Source organism: Mustela nigripes, chromosome 8 (assembly GCF_022355385.1).
Source record: "Mustela nigripes isolate SB6536 chromosome 8, MUSNIG.SB6536, whole genome shotgun sequence".
Taxonomy (NCBI): domain Eukaryota; kingdom Metazoa; phylum Chordata; class Mammalia; order Carnivora; family Mustelidae; genus Mustela; species Mustela nigripes.
The window spans coordinates 17,631,637-17,653,438 of record NC_081564.1 but is presented as its reverse complement, the minus strand read 5'-3'; the positions used below and the strand labels follow the sequence as shown (position 1 = coordinate 17,653,438).

Sequence of the window (21,802 nt, the reverse complement as noted above, 5' to 3'; positions counted from 1 at the left end):
CTCAGGCTTAGCCCAAAGTCACCTCCACAGGGGTGTTTCCTCTGATCTCTTAAACTAGATTAAAATTTCTCCTCTTAGTCGTGTTTTCTTATTTTCTTCAGAACACTTCTCACCAACAGGTAACGTATTTATGTACAGTTGGCCCTTGGACAAAATGGGTTGGAACCACATGGATCCCCTTACATGCAGATTTTCTTTTTCTTTACAGTACGGGGTTTTAAGTGTATTTTCCTTAGGACTTTCTTAATAATATTCTCTTTTCTCTAGCTTATTTCATTGTAAGAATACTGTATATAATATATAACATACAAAAGATGTGTTCAATGACTGTTTATGTATGAGTAAGGCTTCCAGTCAACAGTAGGCTATTGGTAATTAAGTTTTGGGAGAGTTGAAAGTTATACATGGAATTATCACTGCACAGGAAATTGTCAGGTTCATGTTGTTTAAGGGTCACTGTATATATTTATTCTTTTTTTTGTATATATTTATTCTTGACCCCTCCCTGCCCCTAATGTAAGCCCCATGAGAATAAGAACTAGCCCAGCACACAACAGGGCCAATATACATTCTTGAATCAATGGCATATCATACATTCGTCTGTTGAAGTGTGTCTTGGCTCTTTCCACGGTTTGGGGATTGAGGACTTTGCTGATATGAACATTGGGGTACAGATGGCCCTTCTTTCCACTACATCTGTATCTTTGGGGTAAATCCCCAGTAGTGCAATGGCAGGGTCATACGGTAGCTCTATTTTTAATTTCTTAATGAATCTCTACACTGTTTTCCAAAGTGGCTGTATCAACTTGCATTACCACAACAGTGTAAGAGGGTTCCCCATTCTCCATGGACGGGACTGGAGGAGATCATGCTGAGTGAAATAAGTCAAGCAGAGAGAGTCAATTGTCATATGGTTTCACTTACTTGTGGAGAATAAGGAATAACACGGAGGACATGGGGGAGATGAAGAGGAGAAGTGAGTTGGGGGGAATTGGAGGGGGAAATGAACCATGAAAGACTGTGGATTCTGAGAAGCAAACAGGGTTTTGGAGGGTAGGGAGGTCCCTGGTTGTGGGTATTAAGGAGGGCATGTATTGCATGGAGCACTGGATTTGGTGCATAAACAATGAATCTTGGAACACTGAAAAAATAAAATAAAATTTAAAAGGGCATATCATACAGATGACCTTGAATATCTTTTCTGGCCATGCTAGAGTTCTAACATAAAGCACTGTACAGAAAAATCCAGGCGGCCATATATACATATAGTTAAATTCCAGACTTACTTCTTTCAGATGTCTGTAGAGGAGATCATTGTTTTTTTCTAAGAATCCTGTAAAACATTGAAAAATTTTTTGAATCACTGGCTTTGTCTAAAAATGCAATTCCATCCCAACTGACTGCAAAGGGAAATCCTGAGAATAATCTCCTAGGCTCAGATCTGAGGTTCTCAGCCTTGGCACTGTGGACGTTTGGGGCTGGAGAATTCTTTATTGTGGTGACGGTCTTGTGAATTGTAAGATGGTTAGCAGCACCCCTGAACTCTACCCACTCGATGCCAGCAGTCCCTTCCCCAGCTGGGAAAACCAAATTTGTCTCTAGACATTGCCAGACGTTCCTGAATGAGTAATCCCACCTATGGTTGAGAAGGTCCTCAGAATTGAATTTATGGCACACACACTGTACTCTAACCTCTCCCTAGCTATCACACAAATGTACAGCCTTTATCCTAAGTATTGTCCTAATCCAGTAGCAAAGAGCTATGTAAAAAAGGAATGACATTGAGAGGCACTTGGGTCGCCCAGTTGGTTGAATATTCAACTCTTCCTTCCAGCTCAGGTCATGATCTCAGGGTCATGGGATCAAGCCCTGTGTTGGGCTCTACACTCAGCTGGGAGTCTCCTTGTCCCTCTCCCTCTGCTTCTCCCCCTACTGTATCTATAAAATAGATATCATAAAATATGCTATCTATAAAATAAATACATACATAAATAAAATCTTAAAAAAAAAAAAAAAGGGAATGACATTGAAACAATGGATGGAGTGTTGAATTTCAAGAGTGGCCTGGGGAAGCCAGGTGAAAAAACCATCCCCACCACTGAGGAAAGCAAAACTGAAGCATCAGGATTAGATGCTAGTATGTATCCTCATACAAAGGAGAATGTGCCAAGTTTTAAAGTCAGAAATGGCACACTTAAAACCTAATCAGTTAATAATCATTATATTAGTAACTAAATGACATTATAAAATCAGCACCAGGGGCGCCTGGGAGGCTTAGTTGGTTGAGCATCCGACTCTTGATCTCAGCTCAGCTCTTGATCTCAGGGTCATAAGTTCAAGCTCTGCGCCTGGCATGGAGTCTACTTAAAAAATAAAAATAAAAACAAAAATCTGCTAAAAAAGACATGTATCAAGAACATCTATGATATAATCTTTTTAGAAAGCTGTTTGGAGCTACCAAAACTAACATTTTTATTGTGGTAAAATATATATAACAAAAAAAAAATTCAGCATTTTAGCTACTTTTAAGTGTTTGGTGGCATTAAGTACAGTCATATTGTTGCGAACCATCACCACCAACCGTCACCGGAACGCATTTTCTCATACTGAAACTTTGACCCCATTAAACGCTAATTCCCCATTCCCTTTCCCCCAGCCCCTGATGACCATTTTTCTACTTCCTGTCTCAATCAGACTTTGACCACTCCAGGCACCTTGTCTTTGGAATCATACAGCTTTCGTCCTTTGTGACTGGCTGATTTCATTTAACATCAGTTTTCAAGGTTCCATCCGTGGGGGGTATCAGAGCTTCTTTCCTTTCTAGGACCGAATAACATCCTGCTGTTTATGTAAAGCACATTGTATCCACCCACACAGCCATCCACGGAAATAAGCAGATGCCAAACACAGCCATGTTTACAAGAGACAACACTGGAAACAAGCAGTGTCCATCAAATGGGTCAAAGGCTACAGCCCTAGAGCAAGTGCCTGTAGCCTCTCAAAAGAAACATGGTGGGATCTGTGGGTTGCTGCAGAGCATGGATGAGGGATGAGGTTCTGGAGGCAAAAGGCATGGATCTGAACCCCAATCCTGCCACTTACAAGCTGAGTGACCTTGGGCAAGTGGCTAGACTTCTCTGAGCTCAGTTGCCTCATAGATTAAAAGGGAGATGATGATGACGATGATGAGTATAATAATACAAGGGTTTTACAAGGTTTAAGTGAACAAGAGATAAAGCAGTCCCAGCCCCCAGTAAGGGCTCACTGAGTACTAACTGGAATCCAAATGATCTCTCATAGTCATTAAATGAAAAGTTGCCAAAGAGAACACAAAATAACAATCCACCTTGGTTTTGTGTGCATAGGTGCACGTTTGGATGTGTATGTGTGCCCCCACATGTACATGGAGAAGGTATTTCTATTGTCCCAAAAAAGTACAAGAAACTGTTGGTTCTTGGGGTTATCTCCAGAAGAAGCTGGGAGTAAAGGGGACTTTCGGTTTCCTTTTTGGACTTTTCTATATGGACCCCAACTTCTAGCCTTACATGTATAATATCCTTTAAACAAAAATCAGTTGATGATGTCCACAGAGAGACTCATCCTATTTTAAAATGCTTTCTGTTTTTATATATCACTGGGAATTTAAGAGGAAAAAAATGTATTGCTTTTTTAAAGGTTCTTAGAGAAAAAACTAATTATTTAGAAGTGAAAATAATTTAGGGGTGCCTAGCTGGCTCAGTCAGTAGAGCATGTGACTCTTGATTTCAGGGTCATGAGTTCTAGCATCACGTTGAGCGTGGAGCCTACTTTAAAAAAGAATAAGCCTTGGGTGTTATAGGCAACTAAGGAATCCTTGAACATTGTATCAGAAACTAATGATGTACTAAATTTTTAAAAAAATGTAAAAAAAGAAAAAGAAAAAAAAGTGAAAATAATTTAGAACCTAAAACAGAAGTGACCAACGAAAATATTTTTTGAAAGAAAATGTTCATAGGAGCATTATTAGTAATAGCTCAAGAGCATGAACAAACCCAGATGCCTATCAAATGACCAGTAGATAAACAAAACGGTGTCTATCCATAGAATGGAATATTATTTAACAATAAAAGTAACCACATGGGAGAATCTCAAAGACACGATGCTAAGTGAAAGAAGCCAGACACACGAGACCACATATTGTGAGACTCCATCAATACGAAATACTCAGAACGGGCAAATCTGCAGAGACAGAAAATAGAAGAGGTCAGAGCCTAGGGCTCTGGGGGAGGGGGTTGGGGAAAACATAGAAGTTGCTAACGCACGCGGGGTTTCTTTTTGGGGCGAAGGGGTTGCATAACTCTAAAGTGAATACAGTTAAAAACTACTGAATTGTACACTTTAAATGGGTGAAATGGAGTGGTTATAGGTAAAAGTCATGAATAATAAGAACTAATAAGAAAAAAGCCCTTCAGACGGCATGCCTGCAAGGAGGGCTAGCAAACATTTGGGAAGGGCGTGCAGCCATGTGTTCAGTGGACACAGGGGCACCTGCGTGGCTGGGACACTCGCCTTCTGTGCAGTAGGTGACCTCCCCCGCATAGTGGAAGAGCCGGAACTCCATCCAGCCAATCCTCTTCCGGCCCTTTGGCCCTGCCAGCTTCCGGCTGCAGCAAGACAGAAATAGACACAGACTGAAACTTCCTCATCTGGGGCAACAAAATGCGCCCCACTATATGAAGGAAGTAGCAAAAGAGAAGCCTTCACAAGTTGTTTAGGAGCATGGCAACTGACTGGAGCACCGGAAACCAAACATGCATAGGCCTCCCTAATATTAGATCCCTCTCTGTGCAGAAAGTGGAACGCTCTTGCACTGGTGGTGGGAATGCCGACTGGTGCAGCCACTCTGGAAAACAGTGTGGAGGTTCCTCAATAAGTTGAAATAGAGCTACCTTACAATCCAGCAAATCGTACCACCAGAGAATAAAAAAACACAAATTCCCCAAAATACGTACTCCCCAATAGTCATAACAGCATTATCTGCAACAGCCGAATTATGGAAGCAGCCCAAGTGTCCTTTGATTGATGCATGGATAAAGAAGATATGGTTTAGGGGCGCCCGGGTGGTTCAGTGGGTTAAAGCCTCTGCCCTCGGCTCAGGTCATGATCTCAGGGTCCTAGGATCGAGCCCCACATTGGGATCTCTGCTCAGCAGGGAGCCTGCTTCCCTTCCTCTCTCTCTGCCTGCCTCTCTGCCTACTTGTGATCTCTGTCTGTCAAATAAATAAAATCTTAAAAAAAAAAGATATGGTTTATAGATAAACAATGGAATATTACTCAGCCATAAAAAAAATAAAAATCTTGCCATTTGCGACAACATGGATGGAGCTAGAGAGGATAAGATCCTCCCTAAAGTGAGGTCAGAGGAGGACACCATATGATGTCACTCATATTTAGTATTTAAGAAACAAATGAACGAAGGGGAAAAAGGGGACAGAAAGACAAATCAAGAAATAGACTCTTAACTATAGAGAACCCACAGATGGTGAGCAGAGGGGAGGCAGGTGGCAGGAGGGGGAATAGGTGATGAAGAATGAAGGAGGGCATGACCCTCCGTGGGTCCTTAGGGTGATGATGAGGGTGACGTATGGAAGTGCTGAATCACTATATTGTGCACCAGAAACTAATATTACACTGTATGTTAACTAACTCAAATTGAAATAAAAACTCAAAATTAGATCCATCTCTGAAGAACTGAGGAATTAACCTATGTGAGCCCCAGAAACACTTACTTACACAATGAAATAATTTCTATTTTCTTCCAGGTGATAACTAAGAAATAATTTTACTACCTTACACTTTTATGATAGGGAGGGACTAAAATACTGATGAAACGTCATTTTTTGGATTCTGGTGATTCCTAATTTTTATAACCTTTTCTTGAAATATATATACATACATATTGACAGTGCAGGTATCCTAAGTATGCAATTCAGTGAATTTGGGCACAAGAAATATACCCATGGTACCAGCACCCAGATCAAGAGACAAAATATTACCAGTATTACCTGAGAATTACTCCCCCACCACCTTGAGCCCTTCCAGATGAGCCCCATCTAACACAACAGGCTGGTATTTCTCTGGTGTGACACTTTACAGAAACAGGATCATATAGTATACACTTTATTGTCTGATTTCTCTTGTTTACATGCTCTGTGATTTACCCACATCACTGCATGTGATCACAGATGATGCATTTTTGTGGCTATTATTCCATTTGCGAACAGACCACAATATACTTTTCCATTACTGATGCATTTACTTCTCCTCTCGATATTCTACGAAAGCACGATAAAGCCGCTACCATCTATGGCGTCTTTGCCATGGCCAGAAATAGTATTAGGTGATTTATGTAGTCATTTACAATGTTACCCACTAGGTCGAGTAATAAGTCACTTGTCTTATAAGTGGCTGAGCTGGGATTCAAAACCAGGGCTTTAGGATTCCAGAGCATGAGATAAGTAATTCTCTCCTCCTTGTCTCAGAGACCAAGTTAAATTTCTAGTCAATTTCCTGAGCTGCTACCCATGTTCTGTATCTTGATCTGGTGCTTGTGATGAGGGAGGTACATACAATGTGAAGATTTGCTGGGTTGTTTACTTCAGAGCTTCACATATCACTATATGTATTTTGTACTTTAAACCTAACTACTAGGTATTTACCCCAAAGATACAGATGTAGTGAAAAGAAGGGCCATATACACCCCAATGTTCATAGTGGCAATGTCCAAAATGGCCGAACTGTGGAAAGAGCCACGATGCCCTTCAACAGATGAATGGATAAAGAAGATATGGTCCAGGGGCATCTGGGTGGCTCAGTGGGTTAAAGCCTCTGCCTTCGGCTCAGGTCATGATCTCAGGGTCCTGGGATTGCGCCCCACATCAGGCTCTATGCTCAGCGGGGAGCCTGCTTCCCCCTCTCTCTGCCTGCCTATCTGCCTACTTGTGATCTCTTTTATTTAAATAAATAAATAAAATCTTAAAAAAAAAAGAAGATATGGTTCATATATACAATGGAATATTCCTCAGCCATCAGAAAGGATGGATACCCAACTTTTTTATCAACATGGACGGGACTGGAGGAGATTATGCTGAGTGAAGTAAGTCAAGCAGAGAAAGTCAATCATCATATGGTTTCACTTATCTGGAGCATAAGGTTTCACTTATTTGTGGAGCGTAAGGAATAACACGGAGGACATTAGGAGAAGGAAGAGAAAAATGAAGCGGTGGGGAATGAGCGGGGAGATGAACCATGAGACACTGTGGACTCTGAGATACAAACAGGGTTTTAGAGGGGAGGGGTGTGGGGGATGGGTTGGCTGGGAGGTGGGTATTAAGGAGGGCAAGGATTGCACGGAGCACTGGGTGTTATACACAAACGGTGAATCTTGGAATGCTACATCAAAAACTAGTGACATACTGTATGGTGACTCACATAATAAAAAAAATAATAAAAACAAAACAAAACAACTATTTCATGCACATGACTCTATCCAAAATGTAACAATCATAGATACAAAATCTTCAAACATTCTACTCAGAATTCATTTGAATTTGATTTCCGCTAACAAAAGGTATGATGTATATGAGTTGGTGCATCCTTATGGTGCATCACGTTTCAGCGTACGAAGCAGCGTATGAAGAACAGCTATGGGGTCCACTGTCCACATATCTAAGAAAGTGGATCTACAATGAGCTTCCCCAGGCAAGAGCTTCCCAAGCGAGATACATACGTTTGGAAGTGTGCATGCTTCCCTACTTTCTCTTCCAATTTCTCCAGGAAACTCAAGTCTGTTGCGGGACCGGGACGGATACATTCTTCATCCTTCCAGAGAAAAACAGAAGCTTCAATGCATAGCCTCCATCACATGCCATCAATTCCAAGTTTAAATGCCTTTGCCAGCTGTGGCAGATGTATTGGACTAAAATACTCTTATCGAACACAAGTTCAGGTGAATACTGGGGGTGAGAGGGCACCAATCTGTTCCAGGCATCTAGTGTCTCAGAGGGATGGGGAATTCTTTGGCAAGTCAACTCTTGTACCCGTCATACTTCCAGAGTCTTCCCAAGGACCCACCACAGCCTCCATAACCAACTTACTTAAACATGCCACCTCATTTTCTCTTAACCAGTCTTTGCTGCCTAAGGACGTATCTCCTTTTTACTAGGAGCAAAGTCTTCTGGTAAAAAGAAATAAAACCAGGTACATCTGATTTTTCACATTTCTCCAGCTGTGTCTACTTCCTATTTCAGGTCTTTAACATTGTTAACATTTAACAGACCATCTTAAAAAATGAATCAACCCTGCAGCTTTTATTAAAACAGCAAGAAAAAACAAAAACTGGGTTCAGGTTGGTGAGATGACTCTCCTGAAGTAGGATCTCTAGGCTTTCTGATTCCATCTATGCAAAACCACACAGGAACAAATATTTATTACTAAAATATTTAAAAATACTAGTCTGACAATCCATATGAGCACTGAATACACACAGAATAGCTTAGGTCAGTCTGTGGCTCCCCAGATGTCCACACAGCCCTTCCCAGAGCATCTTACCTAAAATTGAATCGTCCTCCCCACCATATCTAATCTTTTCTTTTTCTTCATCATGCAACCTCCTCATTTTGCCCATTAACCTGTTCCTTGTCTGTCTCTGCTAGAATTTAAAGCCTGGTGAGTGTAGCGGTTTTGATCTGTTTTGTCCACTGCTGTGTTCAAATCATAGCACCAAGTAAGCACTGATGCTATCTGTTGAGCGACTAGAGTCTGAATGCTTGCCACACACCAGCATAATTCTAAGCCCTGTGCCTATACTCATCCTTACAGTTCCTCTTAAGCTAAGGGCTCGAATCGTCACACCCAATTGAAGACAAGGAGATTGGAGCGCAGAGAGGTTAAAACACCCACCTAAGTTTACACTGCTAGTAAGTGTGGGGAGGGGCTGGGATCTGAATCCAGATGGTGCCCGTGTTCCTGGCAACTGCAGACTCCACCCATCAATGTCCTGCCAAGCTTTGGAATCTTGTTCACCCAACAGTTAGATGGAGGAGGGGGCAGGAAGAGAAAAGGGACCTGATTATTTTTGTTAGAAGGGAGATGATCGCCAATGGAAAGGCAAAGAAATGATTTCTGATCGGCCTTTACATTTAAAAAAGTGATGTATGAATTGGAACAACTGAGGATCGGCGGCCGGGGATGTTCTCAGAAGGTGCAACGGTTCGAGATCAAGTCACGGGTGCATCCTGAGAAGCCTCAACTCAGGACCAATGGACGTTCTTGGTAAAACCTCCCTTTTACAGTTTCTGGTTTTCTGCTCATCCTAAGCAACCCTCTGAAGCCTGGGGGAAATTCTTCTGCGCATTGGCAACACCGTATGAAGTCTCTTAATTCTCACCAGAATGGAAATGATTCCTTTGTGTCTCTCTTCCACCAAATCACAGATGATCTTGTTGTTGAAATACTGAATCGGTTCCCACTAAAACAACAGAGACCAAAGAATTGCCCAAGGAGGATTTAGATCAACATAAAATATCTCTCTTTAATTAATTTATTTAAGATTTTATTTATTTATTTGATAGACAGAGATCACAAGGCAGGCAGAGAGGGGGGCGGGGAAGCAGGTTCCCTGCTGAGCAGAGAGAGCCTGATGCGGGGCTCGATCCCTGGACCCTGAGATCATGATCTGAGCTGAAAACAGAGGTTTTAACCCACTGAGCCACCCAGGTGCCCCAAAGTATCTCTCTTTTAAAGTGATTTTCCAAAATTTGATTTTTACCTCCAACTTAAAACAAATCTTCCTGAAGGTCCAACTAATTTCCCAGGAAATACTCAGAGAAAGAGTGAAAAATAATTCTGAGTACAAATGAGGATAAAATCCCCAGTGAAATATTATTGCTCAAGTGAATCTCTTTCACTAGAATAAGAAATCAAATGAGGAGAAAACATTAAAATGTTTTACCTCTATACCTTCCATTTCATATTCTGCCTGTTCTGCCTTTAGGGTTCTCTCAATCAACAGTTGCTGGAGTTTCTCATTGCAATAATTGATGCAGAACTGTTCAAAACTAGAGAGGGAAAATTAATCAATAATTAGTAATTAATTAATTTTAAAAGATATTATTTATTTTATTTGACAAAGTACCAGCAGGGGGAGTAGGAGAAGCAGACTCCCCACTGATCTGGGAACCCGATGTGGGGCTTGATCCCAGGAATCTGGGATCATGACTTGAGCCAAATGCAGATGCTTAGACTGAGCCACCCAGGCGCCTTCAGATGCAAAAATTTAATTAACTAGAGCTACACGCGTAGACCAATTAAAAATTGTATTTACTTATCTTTTTAACAGAGAAAGCAAATCCTTATTAGTCATATCATTTACTAAACAGATCAGAAGAGTCAAGCTAAAAGATGTTTGCATTTTTTATGGTTATTCCAATTCTGGAATAGTCGATGAATCAGCAGCTATAGAAACCCAGAGAATTTCTGAGGATGGGAAAACCAATTCCCATAACACTAGAGATGCCTTAAACCAGACTCACACCCTAAAGGAAAACAGAGGACCAGTATGTAATGACGAACTCACCCATTCTTGTCGAAGACCTCAAACCCGTAGATATCCAGCAATCCGATCACAGTTTTCTTGGTGAAATCCTAGTCAAAGTAACACACATTGCTTGTTGTTAGATCTTTTACTTAATGACTCTTAAAAACGTGGTAGCTGCCTCCAATGCTTGGACTTGGTTATACAGCTCCCATCGTCTCTCTTTTCAGCATTGGCTCACAGAGGAATCATGAGATGGAAAGGAATTTCCCAGCTCACTCCTCTGCCCTGAAGCCTGCCAGCATCCCACTGCGGCTTCGATGTCTGCCACCCAAGAAGTGAGACCTTCCCCTTCTGATTCACAACCTTGCTTCAGCCCTTCTCAGTCTCCCGAGCCCACGTCAATCCCAAAGAAAGAGAGAGACCTCTAGAGACAGCAGCAAAGGAGATGTTTATTCAGGAGAGAAGATGGGTGGTTTGAATACCATTTTAAACAGAGGACCGAGAGCTGTCAGACAGGATGGATATTTAATGAGAATATGACTGTTTTTTTCTGAAAGGGCCACAATTTAACATCCGGTATGGTGTCTTGAGCCTAGGCCTTCCAAATCTGTCCTTTACATACTACCCCCTGGAGTTTTACATCTATGTCTGTGCCCCAGTACCCTTTCCTTAATTTCTAGCTCTGAATAAACTCCCCCTATTACTTAAATAAGTCCACTTAGGTTGAGTTGGAAAGACTTTTATTATTTTCTTACACATGTTAAAACATACTACTGTTAAAGTCCAAACTTTTCCATGTACACTGAAAGCCATCTGGTGTACTGCAAATACTGTGCATTCCCACTTTGAGACACAATCATTCAGTGGGCATTTTTTTAAAAGATTTTATTTATTTATTTGACAGAGAGAGAGAGATCACAAGAAGGCAGAGAGGCAGGTAGGGAGAGAGAGGACGATGCAGGCTCCCTGCCAAGCAGAGAGCCCGATGCGGGGCTTGATCCCAGGACCCTGAGATCATGACCTGAGCCGAAGGCAGAGGCTTAACCCACTGAGCCACCCAGGAGCCCTCAGTGGGCATTTTTGTGAGCCTGCTGTATGCTGGAAATGTAGATGCTGAAGGACACTGCCCCTGGCCATCAGGAGGCCGATGGCCGATGCTCACAAATTCTTTAGAGTGATGATGTCAGTCATAAAACATTTCCACGTTACTGAGAGTGAGTCATCTAAAAATGTGTGAACAAACCTTATTCACTAAGGAAGAGTTGATTTTGTTGACCAGCCAAGTAAATGTTCTTCCGTAAATGGCCTTGGCCATTGCATCTCTAGCGTAGACAGAGAGTTCTAGTGTCAATGGGCATAGTACCTAAGAACAACAACAGGGGCATCATTACAAAGGTTAAAAAAAAAAAAAGTCTATCCCTTTCTGAGTTTTCAAATTAGCCTTTAATGATGGCCAGTGAAGGATAGGTGCTAGGGGAAGACACCACCCCCACCTGCAAGTGTTCAGGCAGGAGCCCAATACGTGCCAGGCACGGAGCTGCTGAGATACAGCTCTGACCCAGACAGATAATTCCAGCCTCTGTGGGTTCACAGTTGGGGGATGGGACATTGCCACACACAGTCATGTTGCAAGTTGAGAGCAAAGTGAGGAGATACCTAAGGTGTTTTAGGAGGCGGTGGGATTATCAGGAAGGCTCTTTGAGGATGTGACCCCAGGAACTGAAGGATGAGAAGGTGTTGGGAGAAGCACAGGGAACAGTGTTCCAGCAGAGGGAACAGCATGTGCAAAGACCTCACGGTGGAAAGGCATGGTGAAAGGGAGGCATGAGAGTTTGGTGTAACAGTTTGGGAATGGGAGGCTGAGGCAGGAGACCCCAGAAGGAGCTGGAAGGCTGGGGTCTAGTCTCCTCCAGGACCACCATCCTCCTCTTGCATGAGGCAGGTAGCAGCCCTAGAAGGAAGGGCAGGTCCATTTCAACCTAGAGGCATTGTTACCTCCTCAGTTTTGGCTTCAATCTTTCTGTGGGTGAGAGCTTCCAGAAGGATGGAGGGGTGGACTCCCAGGAGCTGAAAAAATGGAAACCAAAATGCCATTCAGTGATTGGATTTGATTTTTGCCAATGTGTAAAGAACTGGTGTGATTTCCAGGCCCAGGATTATATGCTCTGACTGGTAATCTTGATTAAATGCAAAACAGATCACATACTATCTCGTGTCCAGCTGGTTTTACCCCCTCCCTCACTTGTCCCATGCTCTTTAATTTTCCTAGGCAGTACCAGCCAGATGGACATGGTATTAGCCACTTGGGACCTGGGCATCCAGCTGCCTCAAACTCCCCCATCCTGCCCTTCCATCTCCAAAAAGGGCCAGGCCTTCCCTCTGCTCTTCAAAAGTGGAACGTCACCTTGGCGATCCATTTGATCTCATGGGTGTCTGGTATGGTGGCGCAGCCTTGGTGGTTCTCTTCGAAACAAATGTTTCCTAGGTGTAGGACGCTGGCAATAATTCCAAAGAGATTCTAGAACGTTGGATAGGGCAAGGAGAAGGGAGAAAGAGGGGCAGCCACCTAACTGGTGAATGCCATCACAGGAGACATCATCACAAGGAAAACCACCCCCATCCCAATTTCAGTCCTGAGCTCACAGAACCAAGCTAATTTCCTCCTTCCCCCAGAAATCAGCCTCTTACCCAACTCAGATGTTAAGGGAAGAAGGGTAGAGAGCCTCAGCACAGGGTGGAGAGGAAGCTTTGCCCATTCTCCGGGATAGGAGACTTCTATTTTCTATCTTCCCTACCCTCTCCCCACCAATAAGCCATTTTCTATGCAAATGCCATGATCCCAGATATATATATTTACATAAATATATGATATTTTGAAATTATAATTCTGGCCCTTGAAAGAATAGTTTTAGCCATCAAAAAAACCCCAAAAGAATGTAAAAACACAATGTTTATAAAGCCTACAATTTGCTCCAGTTTGTTCAAAAATAGAAGTGTAAATAAGATACAATCCTGCTGTTCTAGGGCATCTAAGTATTTGAGATTGGATTCGAGAGAAGAAGAAACATGACCACCTCCTTGCATACAGCACCGGGAAGTCTTTCGTCTGCCTGATGAAATGCAGAATGCACAGTTTAACATTGGAATTTCAGACAAGCAATGACTAATTTTGGTCCCAAATGGTGCCCCCAAATGATGGTGACCATTAAAATGTAGCTAGGCATGCTGGATTTTTATTGGCTGAATCTGGCAAGCCCACTAGGTGGCCAAGATACCAGCAATGTTTGGTCAATCCCAGACCCAAGGACCAGCAGTTCTGCCCTTGGGGCTCATACCTCGAGGTCATCTTCAGTAAAATCGATGACAGAAAAGGCACTGGAAACAGTTTTCCAGTCGTTCTTGTCATTAATAGATGACTCTTTGGCACAATGACCCTGTTGACACAGAATTGGGTAGCTTAATGTCATTTTTATAGGGGCAGTGAGTCGTGCCCACATCTAGCCTTGAATTGAAGGGTTTTTATTTTCTACAAGCATACGAGAGCTAGTTCTAGAATGTTCTAAATTATAAAAAGGTAGGTTTCACTAATCAGCTAGCATAGGGTGATTTGCTTTTTTCAAACTTATTTAGAATTTCATCTTTATCCTCGGAAAACTTTGAAAGGTACACATTAGTGGTATATCTCTTTGAATATGTGTGTGTGTGTCTGTATGTGTGTGTGTGTGTGTGTGTGTGTGTGTATGTGTATGTTTTAAATAGTTTTCCTTGTCATATTTGCCAAATAAATTGAAGATGCTTGTCTCAAGAAACATCTGCTAAAATATACAGGGAAAGGACAGCCCTGAAATTCAGAAAGCATTTTGATGCTCTTATAACCTCGAGAAAATAAAAGTTTGGCATTTAAAGAGAGACAGCTGATGGATACAGTCCCCAGCAGAGATGTGATGAGATGTTCCACCACTTTAGAAGCTGTCTTTTAGATAAGACACATACCACCAAATGTCGCAATTTAAAGGGAAGACTTCTAGATGAGGGGTTTTTTTGTGTGTTTTTTTGGTTTGTTTGTTTGTTTTTTGCTATTATAGTACAGGGTGTCCCTGGATTCCTGGCTCTCTGAAGATCTGTCATCTTCAAAGACTTTCCTGTTACACAAGGAAACCAGAGGGGCCGTAGCATGAAAATACTCACCAGTGAACAGACCACTGTTAAATCTGCAACTTCCCAAATATCCCTCCCCGTCCCCGTTCAACCGTTCAACCGGTGTCTGTTCCTGCCCCACCAGGGTGGGGCCAGCTTAGGTCAGTCCCTGCAGGACACCTAGAAGTTCAGAAGTAGTATGGATATACTGCCAAGTAAAGTCATGAGGTCTGTCAAAGTTATGAGAGAACACAAAATTGAACAAAATAATACTGGTGCATCCCTTGAACAATTTCCAAAGCCACTGTGGCATGAAGATCTGGCCAAATGAAACAGAACTAGAAAAATATCTGCAAGGATGAAGACAAGATACATTCCAAAAGGGAATGATTTGAATATCAAAGGGTTAGGAGAAGCCCTTGGGTAAAAGAATGAAGCCCACAAATACTTTTTATAGATTGACCCTCTCTGATCAGGCTATAGAAAGTCAAGTGTGACGCTACCACACAGTTTTGTTAGAAAAATTTGGTCTTCAAAAAAAAAAAAATCAAATTTGAGTTACTCTTCATTCTAACAATCAGGACAAAGTTTGTAAAAGGAGATTATGGGACTCTTTTGTCTTCATTATATCGCCTCATTTTTCAAGATAAATTTCAGTCATGCTTATTCTTCCTCCATGACTTCCTATGAAATGTTGGTCCTTCTTTTACAAGATTCACTTCCTAAGACCTTGTTCTCTTTTTCAAGTGATGTCCCCACTGGCACTCTGCCAAGAGAATTCCATTCAAAGCCAGGCCCAGTAAAGAAGAGAAAAATCCAAAGATCTCAGGGGAGAAAAGTGCTAGTGGCGTCAAAGATTGGTAGGTGCTGTACAATCTAGAGCTTTCCCAGTCTTCGTGCTGGCTGCAGAAAGAGTAATGGTTGGAGGAGAGGTTACATTCTGAAAGCCCCTTTCACAGTGCTGGATCCCAGGAATGGCCTGAACACTTTCTGTAAGGAAGTATGTTCATTTTGCAGCCAACAAGTCTCAGAATGGGAGGCAAGAAGGAGGAGGGTCTCTTCCTAATTAGTTTTGAAAGCAGAATGCAACACGAGCTGTGGACATGGGTGGATAGCAAGTTACTCTCACACCTAGACCAGCAGTTCCCACTCCCACTGTGACTTAGAATCATAGAGAATTCACTTAATTACACCATATCATGGGGGAGTGTTTAACACAACCCTGAGGTCCCCATCCCACCCCAGACTAATTAGATCTAGATCGCTGGAGGGTAGGAGCCAGAGATGTGTGTGTGTGTGTGTGTGTGTGTGTGTGTGTGTGTGTGTGTATGTGTGTGTGTGTATTGAAAAACCTCCTCTGGTGATTCTAATTTCAGCCAGTGCTGAGAACCCCTCACCTAGAGATCGGTTACTTTACCAAGATGATCTACCATCTACCTGCCAGGCATAAACAGAGGGGTTATGGTAAGTGTCCATAAACCAGTCTGCAGGATACCTCCAGAGCGGTAATGAGAAAGTTCTTGACCATCCCACAGAAGCTCCCACTAACACCCTTGATTGCTGCCTCCAAAGGGCCACCCAAGCCAGGTGCTTCCAACCTGTGAGAGGTATTTGTACAGCCGGGGGTCCCGCTCAAGTCCCAGGTATGCAAGGAGCTCCTCTTCGCCACCATCCAGCAGCTGATAGAAGATGTGGAAGTTCCTCTCACCCTGGTTTTGATAGACAACTCGAGACTTTTCTATCAGGTAACTGATGATATGCCCACCTACGGGAATGCCCTTGAGAACAGAGCAAAAAAGGCACAATGATGATAATAACTAAGCCATTCCCTTGCTGGGTGTCTTCTGAGGAACAGAAATTCTGAATTCGAATGATGGTTCTTCTAAGCCTAGCGTTTTCACGCCTCTTTTTAAAAAAACATGTTTGCCTACCCTGAGGTCATGAGAGAGATTTTCTGTACTTCTGTCTAGAAGTGGGATTATTTTACCATTCAGGTTTAGGACTGTGCTTGAAATTTCATGTATGGAGTGAGGTAGAGGGTCAAAGTTCTTCTTATTCACATGGATTTCCAATTGATAGCACTATTTATGAACAAGGCACTCCTATCCCTATTCAGTCACAGTGGGCCTCGGTCATAAGCTAGGGGACCATATCTTATGTGGAGGACTTTGCAGACCCCATTCTGGTCCACTGGCCTGTTTATATATCCTTGTGCCAATAGCACACTTTTACTTATTTTTAAAAATTTTATTTATGTGTGTGAGAGAGAGCGCCCAAGCAGGGGGAGTGGCAGAGGGAGAGGGAGAAGCAGACTCCCTGCTGATTAGGGAACCTGACATGGGATTCGACCCCAGGACTCCAGGATCATGACCTGAACTGAAGGCAGCTGCTTAACTGACTGAGCCACCCAGGTGTCCCCACACTATTTTAAAGAATATTCCAGTAGAGGATTTGTACTCCAGAACATATATAGAACTCCTGCAAAGCAAAATGAGAAAAGCAACCTACTTAAAAGTGGTCAAAAGGCTTTAGCGTCAAATTTTTAATTGGCCAGTTATCTGGACTTCATTTATAATCAGGGAAATATGAACATAAAGCAGAAAACCACTGCACTTGACCAGAATGTCTCAAACCGAGAGGACTGGCAATATCAAATGTTGACTAGGGTACAGAGAACCCTACTGGCCATGAGAACTGTCATGCACTGTCCTAACATCACCGGTAAGAGCCCAGCAATGCTACTTCCAGGCAAGCACCCAACATAAGTGACCACCAATATCTACTCAACGACACGTGCAAGGAGAGCCCCAAATCAGAAAAGCCAAATGTCCATCAACAGGTGAACAGATAGTGAAGAGGTCACATAAGCCAAGAATGACCAGCTACTACACAAAGTGACACGAATGAAACTGACAGGTAGAACGCTGATGGAAAGGAGCCAGACACAAACTAGAACATACTGCATAATTCCATCTGCATGACGCTCAAGAACCAGCCAAATTCATCTGATTATAGAGGTTGGAACAGTTGGTAACTTCTGGGAAGGCAGGCACTTTCAGAGAAAAGCAGGAGATTCTTCTAGGCACTAGACATTTTTTACACTTTCTTTTTAATAGATTTTATTCATTTATTTGACAGAAAGAGAGGGAGCACAAACAGGGGGAGCGACAGGCAGAGACAGAGGGAGAAGAAGACTCCTGGCCGAGTAAGGAGCCGGACGCGGGACTTGATCCACAATCTCAAGATCATGACCTGAGCCGAAGGCAGATGCTTAACCAACTGAGCCACTCAGGTGCCCCTAGAAATTTTTCTCTCTTGATCTAAGTACTGGTTATCAAAAGGAGATACACACAAGTAAAACTCATCAAGCTGTACTCACGATTTGTGTCCTTTTTAGCATGTGTGTTGAATTTCAATAAGAAGCTTTAAAACAGACATAACTATTCCATTTTTTCCAAAGTCTAGGCACACTTCGCCAGAAGTCCACGTACAGGCCTCCGGGAAAACCTTAGCCAGTCTTGCGTCACTCCACTCTATGCCCCGCCAGCGACTGTTCTCTGGTCCAAGTGGCGCGCTTTGTCACCGGGAATTCTACATCCTTGAGAACTCTGTCCACCTGCCCCCTACCTGCATCAGCCCCATTTAAGCTCTGCACAACATACGACCATACTCTCCCGTTATGCGTGGTCTTTGGTTTCTTCCATACCACCACAACAGAGCCGAGTACTTGTGACCGAAACAATAGGGTCCACAAAGTCTAAAACACAGACCACCTGGCCCTATCCAAAAACGTTTGCCCACCTATGCCATCCAATTACATATGCCCAAACAATACATTGTTTGCATGGGCTTGTTCTCAGGCATCACCCTGACACACAGGACATTCCTAAGACTCGACCGTGTTCTGTGCAGCTAGCTGCCATTCATCTGTTCTTGCTGCTATGCGATGCTTCCCTGGGTGGACAACCCGCCATTGTGTTGATGGACACTCAGCCCTCCGGGTGGGTTGGCTGTTCCCAGTCCTTTTACCATGATGAGCAGGGATCTTGTGGGCATGCTTGCAGATCTACAGGAATACCTCCAGGAGTGGAATGGATTATGCGGATTTCAACTTCCACAAGACAGCATACAGTTTTCCAAATGGGTTGTACCCATGTACTCCCCATGGCAATGGGTTAGAGTTCCTAACGGTCCACATCTCCACCAACAGCTAGTATCACCAGACTTCTTAAGTTTTGCCCCCACCCTAGAAAGTAGGACATAGTATCTCATTGTGGTCTTTATTAGTATCTCCCCAAATAGCACTAAGCCTGGAGTTTTTACTTATTTGAGCCACTAAAGCCCTTCCTCCCTTGAGGAACCTTGGGTCAGGCTGCTGTCACTGGCCGGTTAAGGGGTCCCCATGAACCAGTAATAGGAACTTCAGTGTACCTTATAGTCAAACTGTATGTCCATGTATTTTCCAAATCTGCTGGAGTTGTCATTCCGGAGTGTTTTGGCATTTCCAAAAGCCTTGGAATACAAAGTGAAGGAGACAGGGACAGACTGAACCAAACTGCGATGAAAGTTCACTTGAGCTCACCGTGCTCCTCAACTTCCTACCCCCAAATGCCATGAATATGAGAATGGAGGGGAGAAGGGGGGCCAGGGATGAAAGCCATTCTTTATCTTCTAAAAAGGAACCACTAAGTATAGAGGATTTGATGCCAAATCCTGGGATGGAGCTAGAGAGGAGGGAAATGTGTCTTCTCTCTGGCATCCAGTCTAGGCATGACTATGGGCAGATATCAAGGAAACTACGTCCTTGCTCTTCCAGAAGCTATAGTACCAGACCCCTTTTTATATCGAAGAGGTGAATTGTTCGGACCATAGGTCCATTGGGAAAATTCCTTCGGCCACAAACATCTTTACCATGAAGGGCAACAAAAACCCACAATAAAATAACCTGTTCGAAATTGTCCAGTAAGTCAGTGAACTGCAATGGCAGAATCATCAAGATGACTCCAGTTAAATAAGAAAAATATTAATGACTTTAGTGACTACTAATTCTGTCGGATGCTTTGTATGCATCCATCTTGTTTTACCCTCAAAATCTCCTAAGAGGTAGAAACTACGAATAGACCCATTCCACCGAAAGGCAAACATAATCTGGGATGTGGAGTGATTTGCTGAAGCTTGTTGGCATGCGGCGGCCCTGGGATTAGCAGCCACGCCTGCTGGACATAAAAGTTATGCCCTTAATCATGATCCTGCCCTTGAGACACCTCTGCTTAACTCCCAGATGATGATCTGCCCAGGCAGAGGATTCTCCTTACTCAGTGACCTCCCTAGAACTTCTCCTCCACAAATCCTCAAAGATCACTTACCTCCAACACAGGATTGGAGAGCAGCAGTCTGTCACGGGCTATTTGGAGTGACTCAGTCATTGGGCAGGTCACAGCAAAATACTGCAGAATCTTCTTGGAGGCCTCTGTTTTCCCTGCCCCGCTCTCTCCAGAAATGAGGATGAAGTGGTTGTTTAGCTCAGAGCACATCATACGGTACGCGTTGTCAGCTATGGCGTAGCTGGAGGAGTGGGGCAGAAATGGAAGGACCAGGAAGGGACCATGCTGTTGCTTCCCTCACCTGTGACATCATCAGAGCTCCCTGCCTCAGGAAACCACATCCGGACAAGGGGTACAAAATCCTGACCTCAGATACCAAACTCTCACCATGACCCACTGACTGATCAGGCATAAAGTGTTCCAGAAGTCAGTACTCAAACAGCTGAGTTAGAATGGAGAACGTGAATAATAGTGGTCATTTCTTAATAGTGGGATGGATTTATTTGGAAAAAATCCAACATTTCTTATAAGAACAAACCAGATACTAAATTACATCCCCAGGAGATGTGCTATTAGCTGTAGGTGGAAATAACATCCCATCTAAATATTTTAAACACTCGGTGGATATACGAAGATCTTGTGTTTCCTCTTTCCCCCAAAACCTTCTGTATTAAGAGTACAGAGACAAGAAACTGAAACTATCTTAAAAGCTCGGGGGATATATACAGAACAAGACATAAAACTATTATAAGGGCTTTATCTGCAAAGATGAAGACACTAATCTCCTGAGACACTAATATTCCCATGTGGCTGAGTTTGAAAACTGGTTATTTTGGACATTGTTGGTAGCAGTGATGCAAAAAGGTTTATAAATCCCTTAGGAGGTGAACAGATGAGTCACCAAGAAAAATGGAGGGAGAGCCTAAATAGTCCAGCAGTCACCCAGGGAGAACTGGGATTTCAGCAAAGCCTGAGTCACATATAAATGGGACAGGATCTGAAGTCCTACTACCAGCAGGAATGCTCCTTAGCCATCATGACACTCAGACACCAGTAGATGGCGCTGTAGCAAACCTCTTTACAGTAAAGACACTTCCAAAACCTCACTCTTGGATCTCTCAGCAGGTGCAAAAGATTCCACCCCTCATGATATTTAAGCTGAGAGTCAACCATGATTTGATGTTTTCTACTGCACTGAAAGACAGTTCACAAGAAGGCAGCCGTTTAAGTGAGGTCTGAAACCTAATGAGCATTCCATCAAGGATTTGGAAGGATGAATGGGTGAGTGAGTGGATGGATGGATGGATGGATGGATGGGTGGGTGGGTGGATGGATGGATGGGTAAGTAGGAAGGAGGAAGAGATAAAAGACAAAGAGGAAGGAAAGAGATAGGAAAACACTATTGGTGATGCTCGTACATGCTACTTACACATGTGGTGGCAGTTCAAAGAAATTGACCCCTTGATAAAGTTCCATCTGGCTCACAGTGTAGATTCCAAGCTCCTGGTATGGGTTCACAGACACAAGGAGGGTCCCAATGTAGGTCTAGAGGAACAGACCAAAGCACTAATGAGGAACCCCGGGGTGCAAACAGCTTTAGCAAAAGACCATCACATGCTATGACCCCCCCCATTCATTCCACGCTGGGGATATAAAACAATAAATAAGACAGGCAGTGTCTCTGCTGTCATGAAGCTTCCATGTGTGTGCACGGGGTGGGGGTGGGGGCCCAGACAACCAACCAAGGGATCAAGACAGCTTCAAT

The 21,802-nt window shown here is 43.1% G+C and overlaps 1 protein-coding gene across 1 annotated transcript in view; it reads right to left on the bottom strand.

The window, feature by feature from the left end:
• MYO1H (myosin IH) overlaps window positions 1-21,802 on the bottom strand; it is a 50,822-nt gene that overhangs the window by 19,764 nt on the left and 9,256 nt on the right. The window contains exons 3-16 of the mRNA XM_059409960.1: window positions 21,467-21,582; window positions 20,080-20,278; window positions 19,145-19,225; window positions 16,312-16,491; window positions 13,912-14,010; window positions 12,981-13,094; window positions 12,572-12,643; window positions 11,820-11,939; window positions 10,616-10,683; window positions 9,992-10,097; window positions 9,428-9,508; window positions 7,769-7,860; window positions 4,549-4,643; window positions 1,287-1,333 (exon numbers count right to left, since the gene is read on the bottom strand). Of these exons, the coding sequence (XP_059265943.1) occupies window positions 1,287-1,333; window positions 4,549-4,643; window positions 7,769-7,860; window positions 9,428-9,508; window positions 9,992-10,097; window positions 10,616-10,683; window positions 11,820-11,939; window positions 12,572-12,643; window positions 12,981-13,094; window positions 13,912-14,010; window positions 16,312-16,491; window positions 19,145-19,225; window positions 20,080-20,278; window positions 21,467-21,582 (1,470 nt within the window). The remainder of the gene's footprint in view (window positions 1-1,286; window positions 1,334-4,548; window positions 4,644-7,768; window positions 7,861-9,427; window positions 9,509-9,991; window positions 10,098-10,615; window positions 10,684-11,819; window positions 11,940-12,571; window positions 12,644-12,980; window positions 13,095-13,911; window positions 14,011-16,311; window positions 16,492-19,144; window positions 19,226-20,079; window positions 20,279-21,466; window positions 21,583-21,802) is intronic.